Here is a 22,959-nt window from a genome sequence, read left to right on the forward strand (position 1 = left end):
AAATAACACTACAGACAGATTGCATCAAGAAACAAAAAATAAATAAAAAAAGTCATACTGCAACACAAATTTAGATCACCTTTTGATACAACATAATTTAATATGATTATGAAGTCTGTAAATAGATGGAAGCAGCAGGTCTAGATGACTTGTGCAATGAACTAATACTAATTTTGGCCCAATTACCAAAAACTATATATCAATATTTTGAATATTCTGAAATACAAGTTTCATGTATCCTTAGATACAAGATAATAAATAGACTTCATTTTTAAAAAAGTAGATAGCTCCATTAACATAACACTCAGCTTTTATTTATTACCAAAGACTCGATTATATGCCTATTTAGCAACTGTCTTGAAACCGTTTCACTACAACAATCTGAATAAAAGCTAAAAATCATGACCTTTCGAAAACCAACAAATCCAAATAAAAAACTACAAGCTTATTTTTACTTTGCTCCAAAATCTCCATAAACTCTATTAAAAGATAGTTCTCAATAGACAGCTCTTTTTGCTTTGCAAAATATTTTATTCCCATCCAAACAACTAGGCTTTAGACTTGGCAAATATCGCACATCATAGTCCTAAACCACACACGGTACATAAGGTGTACTGGAAAGGATGCTTAAAAACAGGACTTTTTTTCATTCCACCAATGCTACTTATGGCACTATCATCAACCAAGGGTAACAAACTTACAAGGCTTTTGACATCATGGCTTCATTAAGGGGAAAAAAAGAAAAAAAAAACATGTGGATCATTGCAAAAAAAAAAATAAATAAATAAACCACAGGGAAGTGAGCTACTCATTTCTTTTTAATTTATGTGAAAAACCAATTATCATGCTCTTGTAGTAGGATAATTGGTCATGCAGGTGATCTAGCTAATAATAGGTGACAATTTTTCTTCAGTTGTGTTAAAGTCACTTGTGACTTTAACACAACTGAGGAAAAATTGTCACCTATTATAAAAACAAACAAACTTGACATTGATTACAAAGAAACTTCCCTGCATGCCAGTCCACAGAAACATCAAAACATATTTCACCTTAAAAATAACAATACTGACAAAGAACTAAACAATACATGGAGGCAATGCATGATGATTATGGTCCTAACACACCAAAAGCATCCATTATATCTGAATATCACTCTCGACTGAACCCTAACATTTAAACATATAGAGTAGAAGGGGGCGCGCAACTGCTGATACCTGAGAACTGCAACTTTTTCGTAAACTAGAGTTGCAGAAAAATCAAACTGTTTATAAACAAGCAAAGGTGACTCATCTTCATCAACTCTGATATAACTCCATCTGTTACAATTGCTCTTACAATGAAAGAGCACTTGCAACAGATAAACTGATTACAGAAATCCTATATAAAGACAAAATCCTGTCTGCTTCTAGCTACACGAAGTGAAATGAAAAAGAAAGAGATACCATATGGAGAGCCTCTAGATCAGAATATTTGAAATAGCTGAACATGCTACACACCAAGATGGGAAAATTCTAACCGAACCTAAAAAATTGAATTACATGAAAGATTCAGATCTCTTCAAGTGATGAAATAGAAATCACACATCTTTTGATATGGCCCATAACTGAATCAACTTCACACAACCAGGGGCTTGGTTGAGTGCACTGATGCTACTATCCAGTGTACAAAGTTCTGACATCTAAATCTGATCATGTTCTTTCTTTGCCTCCATAACAGCTGCTGGTTTTTAATATCTACTGGTTTGAAAGAACTTCTCATACAGAAGTTCTTTCAAACTCTCATACAGAAGTTCTTTCCCCAAAGGGTAGACATCCCCCCCCCCTCGAGTCATCAGAATCCAAGGAGAACCGGCCTACCAGTCCGGAACATGGGGGGGGGGCACCAACCCCCTAGTGTATATATATACACACACACCAATAAGCAATTTAATTTTAACCTAATTGATCTGTATTAATTTTAGCTATGCTGCAATTTGTACTTATTTTATAATGTGTAATTTAGCTGCCAAATTTTGAAGTTTCCAATAGATACAGAAACTGATTCATTCAGTAGAAGCTTCAATAATGGTATAACATAATTAAAATGCTCATAATTTCATTGTTAATAGCTGTATTTCTTTGTTGCAATAACATTTTATTTTACAGTGAAGAAATATGACAATCCTCAATATTTTTGCAAGTGTACTAAATTTTTGCTTTAATTCATGTGTTATGATATCATGAAAGTCAAAACCATATTTTCTTTTATACTGTATAATCTATGTATAATAGATCATACAGTATAAAAGGATGTAGGATGATGGCAGGATGTAGCATCCTGCCATCATCCTTCATCACCTTATATAATATATTATATATTTCTATTTTCTTTCAGTAGGCTAAAATCTATATTGGTTCTATTTCTAGAAAGATCTGGATCTACTGATATGCTGCATTACTCTTTTGGAAGAAGCCTTGCAAATTCTGATAAGTTCCAAATTGCAAAAATTTCAACCACAACATGAATGGATAGAGAGAAATAGCAATTAGGAAGTATTATTCAAAAGTGTTAAGTAGGAATAGGACTCTGGAGAGCCCATTACTGTTTCTTCAATCTTCTCCTGACAAGAGAAATAGCCAAAATGAATTGCAAAAATCAAATACTTCAATGGCGCCAAAGAAAATCTCTTTTCGATAATTCTAAAAAAGATATCAAATCAATCAACTAAATATTTATAAAAAGGAAATCGCATTCAAACTAATCAGAATGTCTGAAAATTATTTTTCAAACTTTAAGTTTTTGATGTGAGAGGAGAAGTACATACAAAGAGATGTCTGGTTAATTTATTAGTGGTGGTACTGCTTATAGCATTAACTAAGGATCCAAAATGAACATTGATTTCATGCACCATAGAAAATACACACTTTAGGAAGTCTTGCAAAATGAGCATTTCATCTGTTCGCCACAGGAATAGACAACTTATCTAGAAGTCCATTCAATTTGAGATTGAATCAAGTCTCTCCACTTAATGGAACAAATCTTATTATAACTAAGAAATTATGGTAGTTCAATGCCAAAAAAGAATACTACAGAGAATTGAACTCACTGTTATGGTAACATTCAACATGCCATTACATTTCAATATGCACTTTCCTTAACTTTCTAAAAACTAAGACCATTATCCTGTTCAATAATGGTCTAACTCATGTCAGACCGTTATTGTACAGGATAATGGTCTAACTTATGTACTGTACAAGTTTATGAAGATGTTAATTCATATTACCTTTATGAATATGATTTCCTGCTGCTTTTTCAATATCTGGCAAAAGAACACCTTTCTTTATTAAATCTTCTTTTGTAGATCTCATTGAGATTTTTCTTTCTAGTGCTAAATAATAAAAAAAGAATTACCATATAGAACTAAAACTAAGTTTATAAAGAGTTATTTATCATATACATAAAATATTTCCTGAGTGAGTGTGCATAAGCACACTCTTACAAAAAAAGACAAACATACTTGAAAATATAAGAAAAATGTCACTACTGACAGAAATTATCATGTTCTTCATGTTGAGTTAAAGGTTTCAGCTGTAATAACCATTTCAATACATCATGGAAGCTTGTCTATGAATTTATAATAGAAAAAGGGTACTGTTGTACTCCACTTCTTTAAAAACATCACTAAGTTCACTAAGTAATGACAAAGGCCATCTCAATTATGTCCTAATTCTGTGTTTAATCACAAACAGATATTCTATTAGGTTTGGATCAAAGCTTACAGATCACTAGTGTTACATTATTGTCTTCCTGCTATGTGTTTGCAATTACTGCTTTATAATATGGTGTGATATTGTGAAATTTTATTACAGAAAACTGCAAATACAGGACATGTACAAATATCTAGTAAACAGGAAAACAAGGCAGGACCTAGCAGTAATGATTCCCACAGTAATGATTACAAAACAACTCCACATCAGTATGTTGGCAACTTTAAACCATTTCTAATAAAAATATATTCTTCACATACCCTTCACATGTAAATATGACCATCAGACAGAGCATGCAGTGCAACAAGTTCCAAAGGACTGATTTCCATTTCTTCAATGTCAAGGTGCTATATCTTGGCTATGCTGATCGATGATGTGTAACTGCTGTTGTTAGTGAAGGCTTATAGCTGCAGAAATTCATAGCATGCAACTTTCTATGAGTTTCAAGAATTTCTTGTGGCTATTCCAAACATAAATCCTCTAGAGTTTAACAGTAAGATAAGGACACTAGCTTTCTCAAAGAATATCAGATGCTGTATGTCAACAGTTAAAGCCTTGTTGGTCATATTATAGATAATTTCCTCAACTCAGAAATGCTTAACTGCAAAATAAACACTAATATTCCTTTAAACAATATTCAAATATCATTCTCCTCTGAAATACTGTTAATTCTTTGCTTACCAACCATTCACAATTGAGAATGTAGTGATATTATTAAGAGATCCAGGGAGTCAGGAACTTATCGAGAGAGAGAGGTCATACTATTCTCACCAGTTGTCATACCTATTCTTGATTTCATTCATGCTACTTGCACACACAACATCCAAAGGCAATCCATTCCAATCATGCACTACTCTATGACAGAAAAATCTAGTCCTAACCCCCCCCACCTTCTTGACCGCATTCATTCTCAACTTCAATGGATGCCGTCGCATCCTTTCTCCAACCTTCATAAAAATTAAAAATTCCATCCACCAAAATTCTGTATAATCCTTTCAGAAGTTTAAAAGTTACAAACATATCACCCTTCTTTCTCCTGTTTGCAGAAAGGGTGACATGATTATATACTGCATCAGATCATGATGGAAACCAGGAGACCAGACCTGCATGCAATAATCCAAGTGACGTCTTATCAAGAATTCTTATAAAGAGGCAAAATGACTTCATCTTTACATGTTAAGATTCATTTTAGCAATGACATTATTCTCCAAGTTATATTTACTTACAAGTTTTGCTATATGACTCGTGAACTTCAACTTCCTGTCTACTAAAACTTCAAGATCCCTAACCTGTTTCTTCAATCATAATCCCATCAATATAATACAGCACTGGATATCTAATCACACCAAAGTGCATGACTTTACATTTATTAACATTGAAATCACAGCCATTTTCACATGCCCACAATTCCAGCCTTTTCAAATAATTCTGCAATACTGCATATCAGCAGCACTCCTGATTACCTTACCTATCTTTGCATCATCTGCAAATAGCTGTATGTTACATGTCAAATCCTCCCTAATGTCATTAATGCATTGATTGAATAACAATGGACCAAGGACTGATCCTTGAGGCACACCACTGGTTACCATGTGAATCTTGTTGTAGATTCACACACCCCATATACTACTTTTTGATATGTCAGTCGGCCATCCTCTTATCCATGCCAATAGTTCATAATCCAATCCCATATTCTCTAATGTATGCAATAATATTCCAGGCTGTATTCTGTCAAAAGCATTAGCAAAAATTCAAAAGTATCATGGTGTGTCCATTCCCCTTGTCTAACTTAGTGGTAGCATTATTATAGAATGTGAACACGTTACTAAAACATGACCTTCTCTTAGTAAACCCATGCTGTTCATTGCAAAGTAGAAATTCTGTCAACCCATTTCTGAACCCAAGCCCTAACCAACTTTTCCAAAATCTTCACCACCACTCCTGAGATTCTGATTTGCCGATAGTTGGATACATCAGTCTTTGCACAACCCTTGTGCAATGGGATTACCATACATTCTTTCCACTTCTGCAGAATCTTCCCTATTCTGAGACTCAAATTATTGTTAAGAATTCTCTCAACTCTCAAGTTGTTAAGAATTCTGAATAAGAATTCTTAACACTAGTACTTCATCCTTATTGACATGAGTTTCCTCATATGGCAAAGAGGTAGCAGTGAGTTCAATATTGCATGTACCAGGTTGATAGCTTTTAGCAAAATGGCTGCTCATTAGTTGAACAATCACTTCTGCATCAGTCACCTGCATATCATCTGCATTCAGTAATTATTCTTTCAAATTCAATCTTTCTTTTACTTGCAGCATAAGGACAGAATTCTTTTGGGTTTCTTTAACATGCACAGCCAGTTTCTTTTCATATTCTGACTTAGCCTTCTGTATAAGACTTGTGACTCTTCTGGTATGCTGTTCAGAATTATCATAACTGACATTATCCGTATACACAAGAATATTCCTTCCACATCTTTTTCTTACAAATCTCTTGCTTAATTAGATTATACATCCATTTCACTCCTACTCTATTGATTCTTCGAACTCCAGGGACACATTCTGATATGGCATCATTTAAGTATTTTTTTAAACACTTCCCACGCCCTGTCAGTATCCTTCCCATTCAGTAACTGATATGGTACAGAACCCAGCATACCCCTCAAATGGTCATAATTTCCTGCTTTGTAGTTCAGCATGTAACCTTTTCTGAATAAAACATTCATAAACTTAGCCACTCCCCAAGTGAGCACTGTATGATTGCTGTCACCAACTGGAGGCAGCATAGTTAGGTCTTTAAGTGAAATCCCCCAACACTATAATCAGATCTAACACTCTTTGACCACAAGTTCCTTCTGTCACATGCTGCTTGAGGAGGTTGTCTCTCAACAGCTCAATAAATTCAGTTTCATTCTTGTCATGCGATTTCATAACTATCCAATCAATGTTTGGATAATTAAAGTCCTTCATTATGATTACTCTTTTTGCACCCATCATATTTATTTGTTGATGCATTTCTTCATCACTAGCAACCAATCCACCAGGTGTGTAACACCCCTTTGTGTATTTAATCTTGTTAGACTTCACCTCATACCAGATGATTTCAAACTCACTGCCACATGAAAAATTCTAGTATTGCAGTCATAGATCTCAACTCTAACTGGATTCAAGACATTTGATATCATTAGCAACAAACCACCCTCCTCTCCTATCCTGTCCTGACCGTCCTTCCTAAAAATACTGTACTATTTGCATTTGATACCAGTTAACACATCTGCTTCTCATAGCAGTCTCACTAATGCCTACAACATGAGGTCCCAATATATTAATCAAGGCAACAAACTCTACTCTTTTGTTTCTAATACTCCTAGCATTCGTGTACTGGCATAATAAATTCCCTGCATGCTCTTTTGCATACACTTCTCTGTGGTCTGTATGAAATGTTCAACAACTTGCAGATCTCTGTTCTTATATAGTTCCTTACTTATGCAGACATTGTTACACATGCTTGATAGGTCCAAAGGATGAGCACAGAATCTTTCCCTGTTCATTATCATTTCCATAATAATAACCATTCCTATCATTAACACAGTTACCTAATATTGTTGCTCTTACACAGATTTTCATGATTCCTCCCGTCAGAATTCAATTTCCCTGACTTTGTGTCAGGTCTTATATCAATAAGACAGTCCAACACAATTTTTGCTGACTTTTATATGAGACTTGTTTTTTACTAATTTGGGTGCGCTGATTTCAAATATCAAACCCATTTTACTCTATCACGTCAGGTTTTTTCCTCTATTGCATTTTCTTTTTGCTAATTTGTAAGTTTTTGATAGTTTTAAGGAGGCAGTACTATTTAGAAGATCAAAAAAATCGATTTTTTAATATTATTTTCTGAAAGTATGTACTTTTAAAAATCTGTTCCTAACTTTTTATCAAAAAATTCTAAAAATTCCCGAAGATATAGCCTATTATTCAAAGCGGTGCGCAGATCAGAATCGGAGCGCTCACCGCTCTCGCTTGTTAGTAAACGGATAAATGCGTAAGAACCTGCAACGGCACGTACTGGCGCTTTGAATGCGAGAGAGGCCGATAATTAGATACATAACTACTTAACAATATTCGTTAAAAATTACAAGAATATTTATAAAAAAGTAACAACTTTACTTACACGAGTTTCAGGGAATAAATTTTTGTTTGTAGCAATTTCTGCTGTGTGTTCTGTTTTGGCAATCCCTTTGAATACTCCAACAGTAGTCGGCCATCATGTGAGAATCCCATCTTCCTTGATACCGATCTTCCATAGTTTTTAAGTCTTGATGAAATCTTTCGCCTTGTTCATTGCTTGTTCAGCACCTAAATTCTCGGGATATCTATCAAGATGACTGTATAGGAAATGAAGCTTTATGCTCATGTTGCAACCTAGACGCTGGAAATTTTCAAGCATTGTTTCCACTAGATCTTTGTAATTGCACGCTTTTTTGTTTCCAAGAAAATTATTCGCAACCATCGTAAATGAAGTCCAGGCCTCTTTCTCAATTTCGTTCATAGAGTTGATGAAATTTGGGTCTCTCATTAAAGTTCTAATTTGTGATCCATCAAATACACCGCTTTAATTTTTTCATAACTAAGTCGTGGAAATTTTTCACATATGTATTGGAAACAGTCACCTTGTAAATCTAAAGCTTTAACATACTGCTTCATAAGACCTAGTTTGAAGTGTAGAGGTGGAAAAATGATTTTTTTTCTCTGTCGATTAAAGGTTGATTTATAACATTCTGTTCTCCAACATTTAAGGATATTCTAAGAGGCCAATGTTTCTGACTCCAGTGTTGGTTTCTAGCTCGACTATCCCAGAAGCATAGAAAACACAGAAACTTTGTATATCCTCTTTGAAAGCCAAGTAAAAAGTTCACCATTTTAAGATCCCCACAGATGATCCAGTTATGGTCCGTATATTTTAATAACTTCGGAACCTTTTTAATGTCCTCATATGTTTCCTTTAAGTGGACTGAATAGCCAATAGGAATTGAGCCATATACATTCCCATTGTGTAGTAAGACACACTTGAGACTTCTGCTTGAACTGTCGATACCTAAATGCCACTCATTTGGATGATATTGTACAACACTCATTTCAGTTAGTAAACCTGATACATTGTTACAGTAAACAAACCCACACTCTTGTTTAAAATATTGTACAAGATTACTTTCCCTGCTACGATAAAAAGTTATCTTCGTATCTTGCTCCAGTAAGTTTTTTTCATTTAATCTTGAAGCTAACAATTCCAATGATTCCTTTGATAGGCCCAAATCTCTTACTAAGTCATTCAATTCTGCTTGAGTAAAATGTTGTGGTCCAGAACTAGAAATTAAATTTTCGTTGTCTAAATCAACATCTGGGTCTTGCTCCTCAAGAACATCTGGCATATCCCGATCAAGCTTGTTCTCAAGTAAAGGAAGTCCTTTATAAATTGGCACGGCTATTTCATTGGAATGAGCAACTGGCCGAATTGCTGAGTCGAGATTTGGATACACAATTTTTTTCTTATTCTTCTTATTAATTCTTCTTCTTTTCAGAAATATTTTTCTGAAAAAATAGACAGAACACTTCGCAAATACAACATTAAAACCACCTTTAAACCCCCAAATAAGCTAAGACACCTACTCAGTTCCTCTAAAGATCCTCTTCCACACCTAGCACACCCAGGGGTATACAAAATACACTGCACATGTAACATACCATACATAGGGGAAACAGGGCGAACTATCCCAATCAGACAAGACGAACACAAACGACACATTAAATATCTCCACTTCGGTAAAACAGGCCTTTCTGACCATGCACTCCAAACATACCATAGAATTGACTGGAAAAATACCAAGTCCCTACACCGCACCAAAACCTGGTTTGAGAGAAAATTTAAAGAGTCTTGTGAAATGCTCAAACACAACCCAAATCTCAACAAAAATGATGGCCTCACCATTTCAAGAATGTGGAGGACCCATCTACAACCTGTATAACATCCTAAACTAGCATTAGAAAAATTCCCACTACAAGAAGACAACCTGGTGACTTGGTGAAGTGTTTAAAACATTCAATAGCAACTGAAAGAAATCATTTTGTAACTATCCAGAATATTAATACATGAGGACTCTAACAGTTTATTGTAGTTGCATTTATCTATTTATAAAGTGTATATATATATATATATATTTTTTTATTGATTGATTTTTTTTTTTATTCATTTGTTTTTCTTTTCTATCACTAGAGGTCAGGCTAGAAAAAAGATTTATTAACTACGTAGATTTAGTTTACTGGTATAGAAAGCACGAGCATGTAGCTTGGTTCTGCATACAGTTGTATTCTTCCGATGATGACCTCGATATAGAGGTCGAAACGTCAAGTTTTATTTTATTTGTAATTAATAAAATAATCTGTTCAACACGCGTGTTTTTGAGTCCCTAAATCTACAAATATGAGTGCTGATCACCGTGTAACCCTAAAAGAAAGAAATATTTGATAAACGTCACTTAATCACTGTAATGCATGTAGAGTGACAAAAATATTGCCGCAACCAAGAGGGCAAGATGTTTACTCTCACCTACTTGCAGATTGGACTAAATGGAATATTTTTTATTGAATAAAAAAAATAACTTTCAAAATGAAATCTTTAACTTTCAACCATGGAAGAATATGCATAATATAAAGAGCCATTGTGGTAACAAAAGTTAATATAACAATTTTTTTATTAAAAAAAAAAAATCGTTTTTACTGTTCTTCCTATTAATGTTGACCTGTCCTTTTTCAGAATGGTTTCCACACAAAGGAATTGTTCTCTAAACAATACAGCACCACAAATCGTTATGTATTGACTTAAGACATATAAGGGGGAGAGGGGATCTTGAATGAGGTTTCTTTTTTTTTGCAAACAGGATTTTGCATAACTTATCGAGCCCTGGATGACTATGATGGACTGGAAATGTGCTACAAACAGCAATCATTATTATCTAAATATATATAAACATTTTCATGAGGATTATTACAACATTGTAGTATATTGAATGAATATTCTCAACTAGTTGACTAGCATAAAGTTCAAGAGATGATATGAAATTCAACAAACATGAATACATGAAAAGTGTTTCGACAGCTGATGAAGCCAGGAATAATATCTTTGATATTATTCCTGGAGAAAGATGGTAAGTGGATATGAGTATGCTTTCTCCAGGAATATTCATTCAATATACTGAATGAATATTCAGTATATTGAATGAAGGATTCTTTCATACTTTTTTTTTTAAAATTGCAAGATTCAGAAGGAAACATGAAGGAATCCTCCAATTACATCCATTCATAAATTTAGTATCACAAATTTTAGGAGATGGGCTGCATAAGTAAACAAAAGATTTTTGGCTGCCTGCATGTGAGTAAAGAAAAAGCTGTCGTGTCTGACAGTCACATTAATATGAAACATTAATATAGCACTGTAGCTGTGAAAAGAACATGCCATAGAAACTTAGATGTGCAATGCCTTTCACTATAGCCATACCATTTACTATTATTATGCAAATAACACAGTAACCAACTACACATTTTGCACTGTTATGAGAGTCTTGATTGAGAAGCCTGATCAGCATGTCCAATCACTCACATTTTGATTCACCCTGTACTATCAACTTTTGACATGGTAACTTTGCCTTGGTTGTTCAAGTGCAACTAGAACCTCCAAATTCTAGTTACATCATAAGAGTATTCATCCTTAGGCTTTCAAGGAAATACATTCTGTGAATTCAACAGGAAAATATCATGGATAAGTAACTACTGATTCGCTTGAGAATCAGTAGTTACTTATCCATGATAAGTTACTACTAGATCCAATGCCTATCTAAATATAATCTTCCAGAAGAATTTATTAGGAGATAACCTTGTCCATCCTAAGGCTGAAGTCTGAGTAATATATGATGTTTAAGCTGTATTTTTTACTATCAGGTGCACCTTGCTCATACAACATTTAAACTTCAAGTTTGAAAAAAAAAAAAAAAAAAGGAGAAAATTGATTTTTAATAAAGAAATTAACAAGTAGATTCAACTTTGACCACTATTGATTAGCTGATAATTAATAGTGGAACACTGATTAGTTGATGAAATTCTACTACCCTTCAGGTAGGATTACCAAAATGGTTGATTAAATAAATAGCATAGCTTCTCTCCAATCAACAAATTGCCAGTTTGAATCCTGTTACGCGTATGGATGTTTGTAAAGACCAGTCTACTACTTAATACATATTGAAAGGCTTAGGTGTTGTGGATTAAGCAACTTTGAAAAAGTCGCCATTTGATTTTGAGAGCAGAGATTTCCAGCTTATCTAATCCTTAACTTGTCCATAGTACTAGTACACTATAGATTTACAACATTTCATGGGTGGAAATAACAAAAAGATCAGAATTCTGAAAGTTGTATAATTCTTGAACTACATTTTCTTCAAAACCAGTTAGTTTATGGGACAAAGGCATTATGAAGAGTCTGTAGCTCAGTTGATATCAACCATGACCTTTTTGTTGAAAAGATCTCAGTTTTTATCCTGCTAGGTTATAGGGAACCTTTACACTTTAACTGAAAAGTTAACCTCCTAGAAATTTGGGGGAGGTTATCTGCAAAACTGAAAAACAGCTAGAAAATCTATTCTTTGACAAAACTTAAAAAGATATGTTTAACCATCTATAATGAGATTAATCAGGTATTAAATATATGAGTTTCCCTTTTGTGGCATGTCTGCAAAATGGACTTGTACATGATTATCTTTCAAATATTAGTAGCCCCTGTAGTTACAAAAAATAACTACAAGAGATAATGAAAAAAAAAATTACAAGTAACCCCCACCCAAAAAACATCCAAAATAGCAAAATTTCATACAATAAAACATAAATGATGCTCATTAAAACTTCATCTACTATTCTTTACCAAACCACAAATGGCATCCTCTGACTAGTTTGCTTCTGCTTTTCCAACTATATCATGCCTTTTACATGAATGCAGAACATGCTTTTGTAAAATGTGATATTCCTAAAAAAGCTGGAATCCCCTTTATGCAATTTGCTCTAGCTCAAGAATCCCTTGCCTGCCTTTACTCCTCTCCTAATTTAGATGATCATGCTGATGTCTTTGATAACTTATCTCTGAAAGTTGACTTCTTACAGTCTAATTATCTAAACTGCGAGATTATCTTCCTTAAAGACTAAGGTTTAAAACTCAAAGTGGCTTCCCTTCTTTAACTTCACACATCAATCTAGATGAGAAGCCAAATTATTTTCTCAGATCACTCAAGCTAATAAAAATTGCTCACTTGATTACAAAAATACCACACAGCAGCTTTAATATACGTACGTAATAAGTTAACATACATGGAAAAATTAAAGAGGGAAACTTAACTTACAAGAAATAAATTTTAGTTATAAAACTTTTGCTTGCATATCATAGGCACCCTCAATGCATTAAATAATTTTATATTGTATTCCATTATTAATGTACTGTGTCATAAGCATCCTCAGTACATTACTAATGTATTAATGATGCTATAATAAATTTAATTTAATCCTTTATCCAAATGTGAGCAAACAAAGTTTGCGCCTGAAAATATCTTCAGGACTGGGGTAAGGTAGTGCAACACCGCACAACTCGCATCAAAGGTGGATCAAGCTCTCATCACTCCACGATCCACCTTTGCTGCGAGTTGCCCAGTGTTGTATTACCTTACCCCAGTCCTGAAGATATTTTCAGGTGCAAACTTTGTTTGCTCACACTTGGATAAATGATTAAACTAAAATTATTATTATAGTCTAACCAAGTGAAAAATAATCTTTCAACACTTTCTCTAAATCCAGAGTAATTTAATAAGGTGGTACACCTTTTGACAACTCCTATAGGTAAAGATGACCTCCATTGCTTCTGCCTTGGTATCTCCACTTCTGGGCCTGGCTCCCACTGACGAGACCTCAATAAAGGTCGAAACCGGTATGGGTAGTGGTCCTTCTCTTAATGCATAGCAGTATACATGTCTGCAAGGAGATGTGTTTTGCATTATGGGAGATACTGAGACAAGGAGTGATGAGAGCTTGATCCACCTTTACTGCGAGTTGCCAGTGTTGTACTACCTTACCCCAGTCCTGAAGATATTTTCAGGCGCAAACTTTGTTTGCTCACACTTGGATAAAGGATTAAACTAAATTTATTATAGTCTAACCAAGTGAAAAATAATCTTTCATCATCAAGTATTAATGATGCCTAAGGCAGATGGGAAAACATTTCACAGCTATTAAATTTATTTCACATTAGTTTATTATTATTCGTGACACCTCTAAAGGAGTCCGAAGACTCATCGTGGGAGGACACCTATTGTACAACTTTCCGTCTCCTCCACTATACCGATCCTCTACTGCCAATCATCTACATCAGCGCCATCTACTGCCCACCACCACTACACCTAGTATTTTTGTCTGTAAATTGCGTGTGTTCTGAAGGGCAGATTTGTCTGTATGCGGGATGAAAAACCAGTTTCCAGGAGGAAAAACCCTGCTACCTCCATATGAGATCGGCTAATTCACCTTCGATTGAAAAAGTCCATATAAGGATTCCTCCCATCATGACGAGAATCGAACTTACGGGCCTTTTCCAATCAAATGGCACAATGTAAAGTTGTTCTTCCAATTGCACTATGGAGGCACTCTCCATAGGCTTTTTAAGTTTGTCTAATTTTTCTAGAAAATGCCACAATCCTTATCACTTTCCCAAACATCTTGACTCTTTTCTTCATTAGCTTTCCTTCCAAATATACTACAGATGACCACTCTACTCTTAGGAAATATGGGTGAGGATGCAAACAACCTCACCCATATTTCCTTTTCAACAGTTCGATGTTCTCCCAACCAACCAACCTCAGTCTTGTTCTATGGTACTTAAACAGTGCTAACTGGAATAACCTCCACAACTACTTTTCCATGGTCTGTTTACTACTGCTTGTGATCCAATCAACTATTCCAACTAAATAACTCAAATAACCCTAACTGGAATGAATGCCTTCATTTCTCCAATTCCACTGCAAACCACCATCTGTCCAATTTCTGGTTCTTTAACAAATATGCAAAAACATAAAAGATGAAGATATATTTAATGACAGTCAAAAACTCTAGCTTCTCAACTCAGCCTACCCTAGATCTAGCCCTCGAAGCACCTGCAAGAATATCATCAACAAATTAAAAGCAGACTTGTAATGGTCAAATGCTATAAGCTTGCTTCCTGATCAGCAGTCAGGAACAGCAACAAATATTCACAAATGCAACACTTTTACATAAAAAGTTCATTTCGGTATACTCTGCAAAGTCCTACAAGGATGGAATTCCTGAAGTCAGACCCTACTGTTGATAAGTCTTGAGAATGTAAACTGATGCTCTGCAAAGTATCCAGCTAAATGTTTTACTTATATACTACTTTTGAGAAACTGGATTGCAACTGACATACTATTAGCATCTATATTAATGATACAGATAACTTAAGTGAAAAAAGAATTCCTTCTATAATATCCTCCAATGGTTTATGAATCCTCATCATGAAATAAGTAGAATAAACATACATGAACACAGCAGAAATTTTTTTAAAAAAATCAATGACTCAATAGGACAACAGCAGTTAATACTTAAGTGCAAATACCGTGATTTTAACAAGTCTATTTTAACAAGAAATGCAGCAAAGTAAAAACATAAATATAAACAAAATAAGAACATAAAATTGTAGTTAATAAAAACATAAGTGTAGTCCATCCTTTATTTGCTTCAAACCTGTTATGAATAAAACAAATCCAATGGGCAACACTATGTTCCAAGTATGTACCATATCAAAATATGGTACATGCTTCAAATAGAAATATTAGAAGGTCCACTCCTGCTTTTACAAGTAGGGGTGGACCTACCAGACAATTATCAGACACCAGCATGTACTAAGTCCTACAATATCCAGACTACTTGAGTGCTGGAAATCTGATAATAAAACACCATCATATAGGATTCTTCGAGTACTTAATCTGCACTCGGTATCAGATTTTAGCCATTGATAGTTTCTATTTGGTTATTAGTGACTGAACATAATTTGAACTGGTGCCATACAAAAATCGACCATTAGAAACACTGCTCAAATAATATCACTTCAGATATCACTTATGGTGCAATACTTCAGTTTAGAGAAACCCTAAATTTTCTTAGAATAATGCAGAAATCAAGTGGAAAAAAAAAAAATATTATTAAGAGACCTCTACGAAGTCGGTAACTAATCGACGGAGGCCATACCATTCCCACCAAATGTCATATCTGTACTTGATTTCATTCATGCTACTAGCACACACAATATCCAATGGCAATACATTCCAATCATACACTGCTCTGTAAGAGAAAAATCTAGCCCTAACCCCTTCTTGACAGCACACATTCTCAACTTCTATGGATACTCTCACATCCTCTCCCCACCTTTCATAAAATGAAAAAATTCCATCTACTGAAGTTCTGTATAACCTTTCATTTGTTGTAAGTCTCGATCATATCATTCCTCTTTCTCCTGTTTGCTAGTGTCTGCAACCTACAGCCTTGTAAAGAGGCAAAATGACAATCTTTACGTGTCAAGGTTTGTTTCAGCAGTGACATTATTCTCGAAGTTGCATTGCCACACCCGGGGGCACCCTCCCCCCCCCCCCAAAAGAAAAAAGGAAAAAAAAACAGACAAAAAAAAATAGAAAAATTTCCAAAAATCTTCTAATTAAAATTCATATTTTTATTTATGTTGTGTCTTCTATTTCTATACTACTTATGAATTAGCAGTCGCATAAGGTGTGAGGCTTATAGCTCTCGGGAATCATGGCTGCTGTGAATGCAAGGTGAATAAAGTATTGCTAGGGCGGAACAAGCGCTACTTTGTTTGCACAAGCCAGGCCAGAGGAGATCATAGGTATCATGTATTGGAGATCACTGCAGATGTTCAGTCATAGGTTGTATGCAACGAATAGTGTGTATTCTCAAATCATCTACTCAACTCGGGCCTCCCCCTTCCCAAGATTAAATCCTGAGTGCACCACTGCGGAGTTGTATTTACAATTTTTGCTATATGACCCTTGAACTTCAACTTTTTGTCTACTAAAACTTCAAGATCACTAGCATCATGTTTCTTCAATCATAATCCCAACAATATAACACAACAACAACATTGGAAATCTAATCACACCAAATTGCATGGCTTCACATTTATTAACATTGAAATGACAGTTATTTTCATATGTCCACAATTCCATCCTAATCAAACCATTCTGCAAGTACTGCATATCAGAAGCACTCCTGATTACCATACCTATCTTTGCATCAGCAAATAGCTATATGTTACATGTCAAATCCTTCTCAATGTGATTAATGTGCAGAGTGAATGACAATGGACAAAGGACTGATTCTTAAGGCACACCACTGGTTACCTTGAATCTTGCAGATTTCTCCATCCAATATACCATTTTTTATTATCTGTCAGTCTGCCATCCTCCTATCCATGTTATCATGGATTATAGTTTATAATCCAATCCCATATTCTCCAATTTATGCAACATTATACCAAATATACCTCTCAAAATAAGGACACATTATGTAAAAAGGATCTGCATACATATTTAAATTTTTTTTTTTTACATAACTTTAAATTGTTCAAGGTAATACGAAAAGAAAACTTGCTCTGTGGGAATTCCATCTTATTAGACTATTTTTTGGGAATATCTCTCACATAGGATATATGCTCCATATTTGACTGTGGTTCATGGATCGTTTTTTCCCTACCTGATAGTGGTTTGAAAATGCATGATGTTTACAGAATAAAACTGCTTACAGAATATGAAAGTGTAACTCAAAGGTTTATTTGGCAATGCTATACTCGCCACACTGATGTCTGGGAGATATGATGTCATACTTCAAAATTATTCAACAGAAAGCAATGTGCATACAGGAAAAACTTTGTTTAATGCGATTAATTGATCCATCAATTAATGCACGCTAAGCAAAATCATGTTAAGCAAATATAATAAATAATAGGAATAATTATAATTCATCCATCAGTTAGCATAAATTTGGGAAACAAATTACAGTATAAGCTATATTTGAAGATAAAAATCATCAAAGTTGATAAAAATCAATTACTTAAATTTTTGTTGAAAGTTTATTTTCCACTTGGTTAGAGTATAATAAATTTAGTTTAATCCTTTATCCAAGTGTGAGCAAACAAAGTTTGCACCTGAAAGTATCTTCAGGACTGGGTTAAGGTGGTACACACCAGGGCAACTCGTTGTAAAGGTGGAGCAAGCTACCAACACTCCTATCCTAGTATCTCCTATAATGCAAAACACATCTCCTTGCGGATATGTCTATTGTTATGCATTAAGGGAAGGGCCACTACCCAGACCGGTTTCGACCTTTATTGAGGTCTCTTCAGTGGGAGCCAGGCCCAAGTCGAGATATCAGGCAGAAGCATTTGCAGGTCATCTCCACCTATAGGAATTGCCAATTGGTGTGCCACCCTTTTTTAATAAATTACTCTGGATTTAGAGAAAGATGTTGAAAGTTTATTTTTCACTTGGTTAGAGTATAATAAATTTAGTTTAATCCTTTATCCAAGTGTGAGCAAACAAAGTTTGCACCTGAAAGTATCTTCAGGACTGGGTTAAGGTGGTGTGTCCTTTATCCAAGTGTGAGCAAACAAAGTTTGCACCTGAAAGTATCTTCAGGACTGGGTTAAGGTGGTGTGTACCACCTTAACCCAGTCCTGAAGATACTTTCAGGTGCAAACTTTGTTTGCTCACACTTGGATAAAGGATTAAACTAAATTTATTATACTTAAATTTTTATTTAATACCTAAATATTTGATTGAGCTACTTTTTTTTTACAAAAAAGTAAGTAAAAATGTTTGAATCGTGCTTGACTTTTTCATCTTGTCATGCAATTTGTGATAGCTGGCGATTGCTTTATCAAGATTTCGGTGGACTTCGAAGCTTTGTTCCATATCAGGATCAGCATCAAACAAAATTTTCTTAGCATAGTCAATGTGATTGAAAACCAGCTCAAGTTCTTTTACAGTTAGCTTCTTAGTCGTACTTTGTTTGCACTCGTTATCTTCTTCATATGCATGCTGTTCTTCTAGTTGAAGGAGATCATGCTCGCTTAACTGTTCTGATTGGGAATCGAGCAAGTTTCTCACATCTTTATTATCCAGTTCGTTAAATCCAAGTTCTTTTCCAAATGCGATGATTTCTTAAAAATATTAGATCTTGGATTTCACACACATAAACTAACATAGGCTTGAGTTTAAAGTCGCCTTCTGCATTGCCTCCTAATAAGAGTGTAAGATGATTTTTAGATACTTTGTATTCTGATTGAGATGCTTCAGTTTTTAGCTAGTAAAGTTTTTGTTGGCATACGCTTCCAAAAGAGACCATGTTTTGTTGACATTGAATATTTGCCAATCACATCATAATCATCCTCCTGAATTATCCTTTGCAATTCATCAGGAAACTTGGCCACAGAATCTTTATCATCACTAGCAGATTTCCCAGTTATTCTTATGTTATGCAGTTCAGTTTGATTTTTAAAACAGCCAAACCATCGTAAACTCACAGTAAAGCTTTCACATTCCATTTAAAATTTGGTCTCTTAGTGAGGAAAAAATATTGAGAACTTTTGCCTGAATAACCCTTGTACTAAGATATTCTGCTTTTTGGTTACAATCCTTAACCCAAAGTGACAGAAGACACTCCATCTCAATCATTAAATGGCTTCTATTTTGGGCGATCTGCATGCTTAAAGATTCAGTAGCAATTTTTCCTTGTTCTTTGCTCTTATTTAATGTAGTCCAAATTGTAGACTCGCTGCATCCCAGACCTCACACAATCATTGTATTACTAGTGCCACTTTCATGTCTCTTAACGACTTCCAGCTTTTCTGCTCACTGCAGATTGGAGACAAAAAATTTTGCATTACGTGAAAAAAATTGCGTTAACTGATTAATCACTCACTTAAAGCAGGAAATGGTATCATTTCACTCAATCGCACTAACTGATTATAGTGCATATCGAATTCGCATTAAGCGAAGTTTTCCTGCACTTTATTTTTCTGAAACAAAGTTCTTCATTATCAAAATGCAATGTCATTACAGAACTCAGTATGGAAAACTCCTAATGCTATCCATTGTTGGTTAAAGCAATTTCAAGAGACTGATAGTATTCAGCACCAAAACAGAGCAGGAATTCTGAGTACTTCATAGGAAAATGTTGATCAAATCCAGAAAGCATTTTATCAAAGGCCCACAAAAATTAACTAGACAAGCTTCTTTGCAGTTAGGCATACCACATACAACTGTGTTAGAGGATTGTTCATAACCACCTTCAACTCTGTGCCTACAAACTGCAGATTGTGCAGGGCTTTACAGCTAGATGATAAAACACTGCCGTTTTCAATTTCCCCATGACATTTTGTCAAAAGTCGAAGTTGATGAAAATTACCTTTGGAGATGGATATTTAGTGATGAACTAATGTTTCACATATTAGGGAGGGTAAATCATAACTGCAGAACGTAGGTATCAGAAAACCCTTGCACACTTCGTGTATTCAAAGAGATAAATAATCCAAAAGTGAATGTCTGATGTGCTTTGTCATATTTGGAAGTTTTGAGGCCCTTTTTCTTTGTGGAAAAAAACAGTGACAGCAGTGAAGTATCTGGACATGCTACAGCTGCATCTGTTACCCCAGTTGGAAGAACAGCCAAATGTGGTGTTCCAGCAAGATGGAGCATCGCCCCATTGGGGTCTTATCATCCAAGAATTTCTTGACATGCATTTTCCTGGGCATTGGGTTTCTATTTAGATTTTGTTTTGAATGAATAACTTTTGTGGCTTCTTTTATCATTCGGGAACAAAAATCCTCCCCTAAGTAGGACATGGAGCTTTTGTCCCATTCTATGATATGGTTTGTTCTAGAGAAATGAAAGGCTAACCCCGATTTGTCTTCTGTATTATTGTTTGTCTCCTATGTGTTCCTTTTTCCTGATTTCAAAACTTCTAGAAGTCTGGCCAATATACTTCAAGCCACATGAGCAGGGTATGTTGTAGACTCCGGCATATTTGTAAAAAAGATGACTGTCTTTTGGAGATCTTAAGAATTGGCAGATGGTCTTTGAAGGGTTAAAAGCCACTCATATTCCATGTGGCTTGAGGAGTCTGGCAATCTTATTGGAAACTGTCCTTGTAAACAGATTTACGATAGTGGAATTATAATGTATATCTTCAGGCTGTCTTTGTTGGGGGTCACAGAAAAGTATCTTGTGGATCAATTTTCCAGGATAACCATTCTTTGTAAGGTTATTTGATATCAGGGAGAGTTCATCTTTGAGGTCTTTATCATCTGTCATAATGAGAGAGACTATTTTTTAGCATGTGTACAATGCTAAGTTTCTGAGAAATGCGGTGTGAAGAAGTGAAGTGCAAGAATCGACCTGTATTGGTTGGTTTGTGATAGACTGTAAGGCTGATGCATCCGTCTGTTTGTTTCTTAATTAAAGTGTCCAGAAATGGTAATTGGTTTTCTTTCTCAAGTTCTAAAGTGAATTTAATTTTGTGGTGCAAAGAGTTGATCTTGCTTAGAAACTCGAACAGATCCTTTTCAGTGTTTTTCCAAACAATAAAAATGTCATCCACATATCTCCACCACACTGCAGGTTTAGGGTCTAGTTGAGATAAAATTTTACTCTCAAATTTCTCCATGAAGAGATCTGCACAAGGTGGTGAGAGAGGGCTTCCCATTGCAAGGCCTGATAATTGTTGATAGTTTTATTCCATAGGAAAAGTTGGATTTTAATTATGATGAAACAGAGAAGTGATTTCTTGGGGGAAGAGGCGTCTTAAAATGTCTATTGCTTCCTCTACTGGAATGTTGGTGAATAAAGATGTAACATCCAGGCTTGCCAGAAGATCTGTATTGGAGATCGAGATGTTGCTTAATTTCTCCACGAAATGTTGTGACTTACATATGTAAATATCCGAATTGCGAATGTGTGCGTTAAGGAGACCTGCAAGGTGTTTTGATAATAAGTAGGTGAATTAATTCCATCGACAATGGGGTGTAACAGTATTCCATTTTTGTGGACTTTGGGAGAGCTATATAGTCTAGGCGTTAGTGGATGCATAGACTTTAATCTAAGTTTTAAGTCTGTTTGCCAGCTATCCATATTACGTAATAAATCGTTGGTATCATTGTGATTCTTTAATGTGGGGGACTGAATCTAAAACACGGTAGGTAGATGTACCAGACAGTAAGTTATCTTTTCTTTGTAATCACTGGTGTTTAAAATCACTGTAGAGTTACCTTTATTGGCTTTTAAGATGATGATGATTTCTTTTTTTTCTTAACTTAAAAATAACTCTTTTCTCTAGAGGAGTGATGTTTTTGTTGGGAGCTCTTGAAGAAGAGAGACTGATACTGCTTTTTAGACTGAGATCATTAGCTATGGGCTCTGGTAGCAACCAAACTGCCTTTTCTATATTGCATATGATGTCGACTTTAGGAATTTCATCAGGGGTAATAGCAAAGTTGAAGCCTTTTTTAAGTATACTCACTTCTGGTTTTGTTAAAACATGATCAGAGAAATTAAAGATGACTGTGTTATCCAGGAGACTAGGTTTTGACTGAAAATGTTTTTCGCAAAGCCAAATTAAATTTTTTAATTTGGCTTTGTTTGTTGATTGAAAAGGCCTTGTCATAGCTATTATTTATCATTCTATCTAAAAGTGACCATAGGTTTTAATCTAAACTGCTGGAAATATCTTCGTAAATCTGATAGCAGTGTGTATCTATTTGGCTTAATTCAAATCTAATGTTTTGTATCCACTCACGTAAAAGTGCCAAAGATGTTTTAAAATATACATGCTAAGCTCATCTTGAATGGAATCGTTCTTTCAAAATGAAAAACTTAGGAATGATATTATGGTTCCTGCATCTCTTCAAAAAAAGTAAGGTGATTTAACAGTTTGGCTTTTGTCATTTAAGTAGCTCAAAACGACGTACCTGGTGTTTTGTTTCCCCATGGAGGCTATTCAAAATGGTGAAACGGTTATGTGCCGGATAATACAATCATCTTTAATTTCTC

At 34.9% G+C, this 22,959-nt stretch overlaps 1 protein-coding gene across 5 annotated transcripts in view; it reads right to left on the reverse strand.

Moving 5' to 3' along the window:
• Window positions 1-22,959, reverse strand: part of LOC150101049 (phosphatase and actin regulator 2-like) — a 305,287-nt gene that overhangs the window by 168,101 nt on the left and 114,227 nt on the right. For all 5 annotated transcript variants that reach the window (XM_090401166.1, XM_090401167.1, XM_090401168.1 and 2 more), the window contains one exon: window positions 3,263-3,367. In XM_090401166.1, coding sequence (XP_090257292.1) covers window positions 3,263-3,367 — 105 coding nt within the window. The remainder of the gene's footprint in view (window positions 1-3,262; window positions 3,368-22,959) is intronic.

The sequence above is a fragment of the Typopeltis vanoorti genome, chromosome 12 (genome assembly GCF_054136105.1).
Source record: "Typopeltis vanoorti isolate ZY-2024b chromosome 12, IOZ_Tvanoo_1.0, whole genome shotgun sequence".
In the NCBI taxonomy this organism is placed as follows: domain Eukaryota; kingdom Metazoa; phylum Arthropoda; class Arachnida; order Uropygi; family Thelyphonidae; genus Typopeltis; species Typopeltis vanoorti.